Source organism: Nicotiana tabacum, chromosome 14 (genome assembly GCF_000715075.1).
Source record: "Nicotiana tabacum cultivar K326 chromosome 14, ASM71507v2, whole genome shotgun sequence".
In the NCBI taxonomy this organism is placed as follows: domain Eukaryota; kingdom Viridiplantae; phylum Streptophyta; class Magnoliopsida; order Solanales; family Solanaceae; genus Nicotiana; species Nicotiana tabacum.
The window spans coordinates 308,732-321,044 of NC_134093.1; the positions used below are offsets into that span (position 1 = coordinate 308,732).

The 12,313-nt window shown below is 35.5% G+C and overlaps 1 protein-coding gene across 1 annotated transcript; it reads right to left on the reverse strand.

Annotated features, from left to right (window-relative positions):
* Positions 1-311: 311 nt before the first annotated feature.
* LOC107768867 (CMP-sialic acid transporter 3) lies at positions 312-12,101 on the reverse strand. The gene is made up of 16 exons (XM_075229138.1): positions 11,706-12,101; positions 10,466-10,673; positions 10,028-10,144; positions 9,871-9,927; positions 7,886-7,963; positions 6,703-6,747; positions 4,855-4,914; positions 4,593-4,715; positions 4,389-4,466; positions 4,041-4,110; positions 3,171-3,278; positions 2,871-3,004; positions 2,713-2,792; positions 1,691-1,739; positions 1,542-1,605; positions 312-718 (listed from the first exon to the last, which is right to left on the reverse strand). Exons 2-15 carry the CDS (start codon positions 10,631-10,633, stop codon positions 1,555-1,557), a joined length of 1,218 nt encoding a protein of 405 aa, XP_075085239.1. The 5' UTR covers positions 10,634-10,673; positions 11,706-12,101; the 3' UTR covers positions 312-718; positions 1,542-1,554.
* Positions 12,102-12,313: the final 212 nt, after the last annotated feature.

Consider the following 12,313-nt stretch of genomic DNA (forward strand, 5'->3'; position numbering starts at 1 on the left):
GTCCAAGTGAAAGACCGGATTAACCATGCATCCAAGCGTAAAGGAGAAGATAATGCCCATAAAAAACATGCATTACGAGAAGAACTAACAAGGATGGCAATTCAAGTATCATTCAACATTTTGCTTGAAATTAAAAAAAAAATGATCTGCAATGGTGAATCTCACCTTCTTAATTTGACTAGGTTATAGGCACATTATATCCAAATTCGGAGATTTTCACGAGGCAAAGAAGCATAATTTAAACACAGATAGGAAAACGACCAATATTTCGAACCATCGTCTACCTTTTAAACCAGGATAAACCAACATCCTTTTTGAAAATAAACATCAACAAATTCTATGGCACAGTTCTATCATCAAAATTCACTTGATTACAAGAATATATGAAAGAATTGATATCTGTCAACTGTTTACAAGAAAATCAATGTGTAACACTACATGTCTTTTTGTAAGTGGTATGTAACTTATACAGCATCCATCGCACATATTTGTATTGCAGGACAACTATATTGCTGTTGTCTACCTAAAACTCCATCATCAACATATAGTCCTCTCCAGATGAAAGAATCCCGTGAAGCACAGAGGGATTGACCAAATTTTGGAGAGAAGAAAAAGAAACAGCAGAACGTTCTTCCTTATTTCTTCTGGATATTAATCTGAATGACCTCGTATTCTACACTCCCTGTAAATGCTCACCACAAAATGCCCTAAAAATGACCTACAATAACAATTTTCTGGTAAGCAGCTTGTATTTACAGAAGAAAAAGGTCTAATAACAATAAAACAAGCACCGTATGAGATCAGGAACTGCAGATGAATAAATACTAAGACATGCAGGATAAGTTCTCCACGTTAATCTGGTGGTACATGATGCACTTTAGTTGTGAATCATTCAATATAGTTGCAATTTGACAATGTCAACGACATCATACTTTCTTGGTATCTATATCTATGTCTCATCAATATCATTGTTAACTGAAAGCAGCATTACTTACTGTACTCAACTTCAGATTTGGAAACTATTTGATATAAACAGTTCCTTAATAAGTACTAAAATAATATAAAAATTACTGGCATCAGTTGGTCGTCAAATTATTTATTCTTGTTTAGTTCTTTTCATACATATCAATATAAAAAGAAAAACAGGACATGATAAATAATTCCATTAGATGACCAAGGTGCCAACCAAACTACCCTAGTCTTCTTTTTAGTCCTCCAATATAAAAATAATATAAAAATTACTGGCATCAGTTGGTCGTCAAATTATTTATTCTTCTTGTTTAGTTCTTTTCATACATATCAATATAAAAAGAAAAACAGGACATGATAAATAATTCCATTAGATGACCAAGGTGCCAACCAAACTACCCTAGTCTTCTTTTTAGTCCTCCAACATGCTTCGCAGCTCTCCAAGTTCGCGAATAAGAAGTGCAGCCAAGAGACATATCCATAAATCATAAAAACTCTGAAAATGGTCTTAATTTATGTGTATCTAAGTTAACAACTTGGATCAGAAAGTATAGAGACATTAGCAGACTTACAGTTCAAATAACTTCATCTTGGAAGAAGTGGCTGTCTTTCATCAGGTCCTACTAGATGACTAGCCTGGAAAAGAAATTAATATGAAACCTGTCTTAGGAAATACAGCGAAAACTCGGCATCTATAAATTTCTGATAAATAGATCCATACCTCCTCATTTGCTCCTGCTGCCATATTAACGAAGGATGAATCTTTAGATCTGAAAAACAACAGAAAAGGGAAGTATTAACAGATGCATCTTTTTAAACTTTGGAGGTGAGAAGGGGTTACGAGGGGGTGAACATGCATCTCTGTGATGTACACCTAAAAATTTTAGCATTTATTTCAGATCCATCTTTTAATAGATGGATTTGATGTTATGGTTGGCACTTGGCAAATAGCAGGTGAAGCTTTCAGGCCAACTCAAAGCAAGGGAAAAAAAGACTTGCACAATTGAGGTCTCACGAAGTAGTTACCAGTCTAAAAAGAGAAGTTATTTGAATGCTTCTGTACATAGTATGGCCAATGCCAATCATCACCTAATAGTAATTGAAGTATCACTTGTTGTCGTAGTAAGTGAAGCTGGGACATATCTTGCATGGCAAAGGACCTTATGCCAATAATAACTTGTAACTTTTTTTTAATTATTTTGAGAAAAAGGGTCATGCATTCGTTATATCAAGCAACAAGGAGATAATATTTGCAGAAATAGAAAAAAAGAGACAGAAACAGCCCTTCAGCTATGCAGGGAGCTATAAATTCATACACATTCTCTAAATTGGTTACATCTGAACTTTGACACTTAAAAGTACAAAAGATTAACGACAAGAGTACTTCAATGATACGATATAAACTTAAATTATACGATATAAGTCGCATCACAGAGAAACTTTCAGTGTTATGTTACCCTCTTGGGTGGAGTAGCAGCTGAATTAGGTGCAGAACTACATCCGCTATAAGAGGCTATAGTTGGATTATCATGTTACTCATTCCACCAGACACAAACATTTTAAACGAACAGACATACCAGGAGCAAGCCATCACAACCTGCTTCCTATCACATACTCAGTATGCATATATAAGAACGAAAATAGGATACAGAAAGCATTATTCTAAGAACCAGTAGCTGACAAGGAAAGACAACTTACAGCTGAGAACAATTCTACGTTATACTAAACAGGTAAAGTAAGTACCTATGCTTCTCCCGGACATCAATCAACTCCAATGTCCCATTTTGTTGGTCATCTTTAACTTTTGCAAGAGGTGAAAAGAACTGAAGTATCAAAGTTATATGGTCAGTCCAAAGAGAAAATGGGAAATATCAAAGGGACAACTCTCTCAATTTTTATACCTGGTGCATTGAGATGAAAACAACAGAAATCCCAAGAAGAAAGTTTACGGTCAGTGTATGACCAAACAACAAAGCAGATGCTATGCCTGTAAATATCGTTGCAACGGTCGACGAATACTTCTTCAGAATCGTATCTGGTACAAACAAATTGTGTTATTGAGTAGAATACCATAAAGGAAAAATTTCTTGTTAAAAGTAGGAGATGGCTTTGAGCTAAATACATAGATATAATAATCCCATTAATGGAGGATATGATGAGCCAAAAAGAAAGGGTGGAGCATATTGAGTAGATAATCTCACCAGCATATTTGAAAAAAAAGGAAGACAGAATTCCTTGTGCCGCGTTGTTAACAATTAGAAGCATGGTTGCCTTTGAATGCCCCTCCAATATATCCAAGCTACTAGGACCTGAAAAATTCAGAAGAAACATTTCAGGGGCTGGAGGAATATTGTCCAACAAAAGCCTTGCTCTGAAGTAAGATCATTTTTTTGATTGGTAGTCTGAAGTAGTATTGGCTTCATCCATGATCTCATATGTTGCCACTTCAATTACCTCTACGGAGAAACCAGCATGGGATTTTGTTTATCACAATTTTCCTAATGTATTTCAGAGAAGATTTTTAAAACAAGGGCAGAACTTTTGCACAGGTTACAAACATAGACATATATGTCATCATGAGGTTCCCTATAACCACTCCTATCAAAGTAGATATATACACCTGATTGCTTCCCTAACTATAAAACATTGTATTTACCATTAAGAGATTTACTAGTATGATTTGTCTAAGAGGTAATATGATTTTGCAACTACTATGTAGGTTAGTAATATGATTTTCAACCACTATGATATTAACGTATAGTAATATGATTTACACCATGAGAGAGTAATGTCATTTGCAATTTTGCAGTTTTCTTCGGCGGTACATTCTAATCCAGGGCAGGTGTAATAATAAGGTATTTATAACTGTAACAGTTTACTTGAAGATAAAACATGAAAGCAAGGATCTAAGCACTATAATGAGATTAAAATAGCAAAGTAACAATGTTATTCTTTTGACAAAACGGTGAACTCAGTAAAGTCAAGCGCAGTTTTATTTAAGTCAGTTATTATTTGCCTTGTCATGTGCCAAATTTTGATTTCTAGGAAAACCCTCAGAATCACCCCATTACCTTTAAATATAGCAATCCCAAGAATGGCGAGAAAGTTGAATATAGCACCATACCCATACAGAAATAAGTTCTGCAAGTTAAACAGTAACATGTCAGATGGTTCAAGAAGAGAGCACTGATAGAAGCCACGTCCACCCTTTATGAATAGAGAAATTCGCATAATCTATATTGCTCGAGAGACAAGATCTGACATGCATCAACTGAAAAGAATATAAAAATGTTACATCCACTCAAACGTAATAATCGTCCCGCGAAAGAAGGCAGAGGAAAATAATGAGCCAAGCTAACCACAGATCACTCTGATGATAAAGAAATAAGAGAAATGATAACCAACCATGGTGAAATTACCTGGAGATAAATGCTAGTGTCATATTGACTCTTCAAAGCATACTCATTGAATACTGAGGCCATAGAAGGAACAGTCACCTGTGTGAAAAACCCTTCTTTAGCCAGTAATAAACAAGTGTCTTAAATGCTGTCCAGGGGTTCACTAATGCCTCTTCAAATAACAGAACAAAAATGAATCGGTAGTAGAAGCTTTTAATTACTTACAAAAATCAGTGTATAGATGTATGCAATTGTGGTAACTGGAAGAGCCAAAGAAGTGGTGCCTTCAGGAATGGATCGAAGTTGATTAATGCTAATCCCAATTAGCAACAAAGCAAGAGCCTCCCACTGTACCATAATAATTCCTATTATATGGGTATACAACTTCTATCATCCTGCAGGAAGTTACACAGGATGCTTCGCTCCTTCCTGCCTTCACAATCAATATTGCAACACCAGCTTATTTTACTAGTTTGAAACCACTAACCTGAATTATGGAAAATCGTCGTTTCATGATAAATTTCAAAAGCACGGCAATAACCAGAACCTGCACTTTGACAACAAAGAAACAAATATTGTAAAAATTAAAGAAAAGTTCTACCGGAGCATAATATCCAAGAAAGTAGTCTGAGACATATCCTTTTGCTGGTATATAATAGTGAAACCAAGATACTCATCAATTGATATGTAAAGTCTCAGGTATTGAAAAGAAATAACCACCTTAATAAAAATTTTGGCTTTAGGTAATATTCAAGGAGAGAGACAAGTGAACAAAAAAGAGTAGTCCTTTTTTCGGCCATGTAAGAAGGATTCGGACAGATAACTTTAGACAATCTAGAATAGATGCTAAAAGAACTTTCTTTCACTAGATTACCCAATAAAGGAATAGCAGACTAGTTGGGTCCGACCCTTGTGCATAATATTATCTTGGAGAAAATTTATAACCACCTCAAAAATTCCTAAAAGAACTTAAATATAGCACTTTATGGATGCTCCAAGCTTTTCCATGTTTTACTGAAGGAAACAAGGGAAAGATTAACATGATTATAACAAAAACCAAATTACCAGAAGCATTCTTCCTTTTACCACTAACAAAAGAAAAATTTGCATATGAAAATCTAGCAATTATGAGATATCTAGTTTTTCTCTAAAGTCCCGTCACGAGTAGATTTATTCATAAAGTCAAAGGAAGAGTTAACCACCTGCTAAAGACTGCAAGCTATTTTGAAAGAGTACCACACAGACTATCAGCCCATATTGCTTAAAATTTCAAGAAGATATATAGTGATTTACACTGGAAGCCTCCATAATACAGATTAAATGGGAGCTATTTCGGTCAAGTCCTGAACCCAAATTCAGAATCTAATCAGGATAGATTTGGATCAAGAAACAATGGCGATAACAATAACGCTTCAACCCAAACTGGCTGGTGATATACTGGATGCAAGTTGATCTAAATTTAGGCTTAATCCAAAGTTGGCTGAATTCAGGGATGAAGTTGGATTATGCTAATCTGAATTTACCTACACTGTATTTATGATGGAATAGGTTTACTGTTGATCATCTTGAACTGCGAATCCATGATTCAGACTAAACTCAATCACAGCCAAATGATAATTTAGAATACATATGAGCTCTTGATATTACATCACTTTGTCCAGTCTAATATTTATTTATCACAATTTGTGATTAAATATAATTAGATCAATATTAATTATAAATTAAGATAAAAAATTTATAATTGTAACTTTTTTTATATATATCCCCACTTGTGGGATTTTCACAGGGTTGTTGTCGTTGTAACTTTTTTTATATATCAGCTAATCGACGGATCAGCATGAGATTGTCAAGAATGAAACTCCTGATGCCCCCGATGATGGAGACTTGAAGAAGTATAGTATAAATCAAATAGAAGGCTCATTCATAGATCAGCACAAAATTATTAATCCAATCCAAGATGAGTAACCGAGTTCTTCTTCCTATGGTTGGCACCAACACATGCAACTGCTAATACACTTGTTGGCATTCCATACTAAGTTAGCGAAGTAGCACAGATGCTGGTATTATTAGTACAGCAATAAAAAATGACAATGGAACACCTGTCCATTGATACCAAAATTAGTACCGTAATTATTCTAACGATACACTTGATACATAGCTTCATGTTTGAGATCAAATAAGCGACTAACTAATCTGGAATAATCAAAATGTAGAAGATTGTGCAAAAGAAAGAAAAGCAATCAGCGTCAGTAAAGCAATTGAAGAATTCAGCAGAAAATCAGCAAAAAATAATCAGATGATATATATTGTAGCAGTGGTCAACTATAGCAGTTACCTTCAGATTGCTTAGCATCTTCACAGTTGCTGGGTTGAAATATAACTGTACAAAAATATTAGAGGAAAAATGTCAGAAAAAGGAGAACTGTGGTAAAAGAAAATCCCCCGTGTATAGTCTGGTATCTAGCAAGCTAGGACTTAAAGATTATATTGAACAGTGAAAAGATCTTAATAGTAGTAGAACAGTAATCAAATATAATATATACATGACTCGGTATCTTCAAAACCAAACACCAAATCAAGTTTTATAGAGGTGTCTCAATAACTGTTAAAGTGAATGGGGACATAGGGCAAAGAACACATTAACCAAAACAGAGTTATGAAACAACAACAACAACAACAACAACAACCCAGTATAATCCCACTAGTGGGGTCTGGGGAGGGTAGTGTGTACGCAGACCTTACCCCTACCCTGGGGTAGAGGCTGTTTCCGATAGACGGACCATCGGCTCCCTCCCTCCAAGAACTACCCACCTTGCTCTTGGGGTGACTCGAACTCACAACCTCTTGGTTGGAAGTGGAAGGTGCTCACCAGTAGAACTACCCACTAGAGTTACGAAAGATGAATGTAATTCTCCATTTACATCTTAGCCATAAGCAGAAAGAGTACTGTCACTTGTCTCCTACAGCACCATGACATGGCAAGTCTACACATGCCAGACCTTCACCCAGTAGGACATCTAAACAATGGTAATTGGTTCTTCAGCAGCCTCTCTTATTTGGAATTTTTAGTCGTGCTAAGGACAAAGCGACTGCCAGCTGGAAGTATTGCACACAGAAGCATTCTTGCAAAACCAGAATAGTCCTCTAATTTGTCGAGTATTAGTTATCAACAAATAACAATCTCTATGGAATCATCACTACTGAAGCAAAATTCAAGATTTCTTATTTTGAGGCAAAAATCCAACTCCCTAGCCCAGAAGTCATTACGTAATCTTAGAAATTAGTACTGGATATATTCCAAGTTTTGAGACAAACCGTAAAGTTTGAGACAGCAACTCTTGTCATGCCAGACCTGTTATTCTCAATGAATGAATGGGTGAAACTAGACACTATTCCAACTTTCTAGCAATGTACAGTACAAGAAAAAACGCAGAGACAAATTGTGCCATGCTGGACGAAATAACAAAACAATGGGAATAATCACTCAGAGAACTGACAAGAACAGCAACAAATAGTACCTGCATGATGAACTTTAGGTAGTTATTTATGGCATAGAGTAGTGCTGGTACAGCAAGAAGCACATTGTTTCGTGCAGCCTGAAGAAAATATAAAATGGTCATGAGAAAATATCAAGTAATATTAAGCCTGTTAAATGTTAGTAGCATGTTTGTACAAAACATACAATGGACAACTAACTAATGAATGCATATCAAGCCAGTAAGATTTCAGTCACACAGAACAGATATCAAGCTGTCAACATGGTATCTGAAAGCTATACAAACTGACAACATACTTTAATTCTCGAAGAAGCTGAAATAGATTGGTGCAAAGTAGTGGTTTTAATAGAATGGTGACGGAAAACACAAGTTAACCAGGATGCAGATAAGAATTAGTCAATTTTAAAATGAAACTGACACTGCAACAAAGAAAAGTGGAAGCTCTCATGCAGTCAACAATCTAGAAGGAATCAGAAGTCTTCGATTCTATTATGATCAGTCGAAATTTTCATAACTAGACACCAGGCCGGTGTCAAATGTATGTATAAACTGTTTCTTTGACTCAACCGGAGCTAGTCACTGGCATTTATCAAGTTGCAGACTACATACACAACCGTGAAGGCAACAACTGGAGGTCTTTCAACAAGTGTGCTACACTTTTCCTTTTTTTTCCTCCCCACCCCTCATTGACTCAGTCTCGTTGTTTATGGACCTTAGGTCACATTAGAAGCTTAAGAAAGAGGAAAACCAGTATTTGCAAGCACCAATTAGTCACTTAAAGGATGTTTCCATTTTACATCGGACGAACTGACAAGTGAAACAAAAGGAACAAAACTAGGTAAAAAGGTTGAAGTTTTCTTTTTCCAGCCAAGTGTGCAAACTTGAATTATCTTTGGGGAGAAAACCAAAACAATACAAAACTTGGCAGCTTGTACTATGTAGAAATAAGAAGAGGGTCCAACTTCCGAGCTCGGTCCAAAAAAACTCAGCTATGATAAAACTTGGCAGTTTGACACTATGTAGAAATATGAGAAGGTTCCAACTTCCGAGCTTGGTCCAAATTATATCAATGTTAGGCATGTCTTTTGCAGTTGTCCCAATAAAAGTATTCTTTGACAATACTAAAAGAGTTTAAGCGTCTCTGGATCAACTCAGTGTCTTCATCCTTATTCTCCGCATCATGAATCAACTCAGTGTCGTCATCCTTATTCATCACATTATGTTTATTCTTGTTTCCCTTTTCTGTAGATAATATTCAATACTTTAGAGCCTGGAATGTTGATATGAAGAGAGGTAGAACTCACGGCAATATATTGATCCTTTTGTGGAATGAATAAATGAGGGCGTCCTGATATGCAACTAGAATTGTAGGATTTCTTGAAGTTTCTTCTCAGTAGACTATACACAGTGAAGAGAAGCATTTAGTTCGTTTATCCAATATAAACTATATACAGCATGCCAGGCACCTTTTGTTTACTGCATGATATCATTAGCAGCTCTTCACGATGTGAGTTCTCATAAAACCACTAATCCGATCTTTCTTAACACTTTATATGCTTGAAGGCCCAATCTGTTTGCATCAAGCTCAAATTTCCTTCCCGCATGTGCGGCCCCCAACTGGGAGCTTTGCCTAACTCTATTGGAGGTGTGGTAAAAAATTTACAACTCATGATGTCTTTCTTCTTTGCAGGTTCATACACATAATTTGAATTGATGATTGAGAAAGCTGTTTCGGGCTGTCTGCACCCAAAAGCGACAATTCATTTGTCCCTTTGTCCAAGACAATCATCCAGGCTAGGCATCTTCCTCATCCTTAATGCCATACATATGGTAGGTTAATCATGTAAGAAGAGGACTCAACTGAGAGACTGGCTCCTCAGATACTGCATCACTTACAAACTTTATACTATAATAAAGAACATACGCAAGAATGATGATATTACACAGATATGATGAGCAATAAAGAACTAAGAGCAGTTACAACACTCACATCACTAACATTTTACCTGTACAAATGTGGATATTGAAAGAAGTGGCTTTTCTCCAACTTTTTGATGCCTGGCCTACAGAAACAATCCAACAAGACACATAAATTGAGCTTTCTAAAAGAAAATATATGAAGAAAATATTTTGAGTAAAACCAAAAACATAGATAAAGTGTACCTGGATTAAAAGCATTAGTATTGCAAAGACGACCTTTGTCGCCTCTGTCAAGAAGTTGACACTTACGGGACTAAACTTGAATTTTCCGTCCACTTTTGACATAAATACTAAAACAGGCTGAAAACGGAAATAAATACTGAGTGAGACTTATGTCTTTCTCATAATTAAGCAGAAATTTTAAATGCCTTGCTGATAACAGCAAGTGACTATAGATATGTAATAACAGCAATAAGTTAACTACATTCAATAGAAAAGCAAAAAAATTTAGCAAGTACCAAATAACTGTGATTGTTTGGGAAAGGAACACAATCCACACGAATTCAAGAAGCTTAATAAGTTTCCAGTTTACACGTAGGATATTATCATTTGCATGCAAAAGAACAAAACTTTTTTTTGAGCACTGAGTAAACAGTTAAAACATGTGAAGAGGACCGCTACCTGTAAACCAACCAGCATACAATCTCCTACAACCAAAAGGACATTAAGAGCACGCTGCTTTGATGAAATCTTGCTTCTGTGTCGATCATATGCCCTTGAAATAGTTTTTACAGTTGGAGAAACAAGCTTGGAATGACAGACAGCACATTCTGCCATACCGTTCTTCATGTGTCAACTGCTTAATATTTCAGATTTAAAGAAATTTCACCTAAATACAAGAAACATTGTGAGTACAACCACCATATATTAGAATAAAATATTGAAAGGGCAAACAAGAAAATAAAGTAAGGCAACACCGTGAGAAAAAATTCTGGTAGTTCTACTTGTCAGATATATTTAAAATATCAAAAATTAAGGATCACATAGCTCACCTTCATCTTTCTAAGACTATTTCATATACCATTCACTAAAATAGTCAGCTCAAACAGCTTAAGCACATCAAATGAAATACATGCACATGTCATTCAGATCCTACATTTTCTCAACCTTTTTATCTAACTACAACCCAATCCAAACTACAACTGCTGCATACAAAGACCCATATTACATGGATCACTCATTCCCCTTGACATACCCCTGTCAAAACGGTGTAATAAGGATGTGGTTACTTAATGCATATTCAACTTGATGTATCAGTAATGGTATGCACACACCTATAATGGATACGTACCCATAAATGAATCCACGTAACATAGACAGAGATAACCAAACATGAAATATTACTATGACGAATCCATATAACCAATCCACTAACCAATGGTCTACAGCTGGTGACTCAACTGCAACTAAATAGAAAAGCTAAATCATGACACCGACAACATCATCCGCATACATACATAGTATACAAAGGGCAGTGCTCAGCAAGTAACTTACTGAACAAAATGCACTTGTTCTTTTTCAATTCTTACTGAAGCTGCAGTTATTCAGCAGTATAAACCCTCACTTCACCTCTCTCTGGTATCAAAAGCAGAGATCAACCAAATCACTTTTAAGGCAAAAAATTATGGAAATTAATTAATAGATCTCACTATAAAACCATTAAAAAAAATCACATCTTTTTGCATGACAACAACTTTCATATCCAGATAGTATTGAATTCGACACGGATCAAGCATGTAACATCCATTTAAATTAACAAAAGCCAATAAAATGTAACATCACAACTTATTTTAAATAGATCTACATGTCAACCTTTTTGTAACAAAATTCAACATTGCTCATAAACAAAAAAAGAACTGACCTGTGAAAGAAGTGATTTAAACGGAGTTAGAGTATGTATAATTTCTTGGCGGGAAACTGTCTGCCGGAAGACAAAATTTTCCGGCGAGATCCAGAGAACCCCGACCGACTTCAGCTGAGACAACTAGTAAGGAGTGGAACGTGGGCAATTGTGTAATTGGAGAAGTGGGAAATTTAGGAAAATTTCTGAAAGAGTTTGTTTGTTTTAAGATGCGGGGAATATGCAGGGGAGAGAAGAAGGGAGTTGGAAAGGGGCAATGGATTTAATTTTTAACTTTATTTTTAATTTAATTGAATAAAGGCAGCCACATTCATTTGGTGTTTAAGTTTCTCTATCACTTTGCTTCAATAGTAAAACATAACAGGTGTGAAGTTCTTGTCACATAGTAGGTCTTTCATTTTTCTTTGAGAAATGACTAAGCATTTAACATGAGTGAATTTCATTTTCAAATTCTTCTCCAACCCAACAAACATTCTTTACCATCATTGCTTTTAGGGGAATTCATTTATCAAAATATTTTGGAGCTTTAAATTAAATAATAATCACTCGTATTTTGAATTTTGTTTTTGTGATTAATTTTATTCTAAAAATTCTTCAGTTTTTCTTAA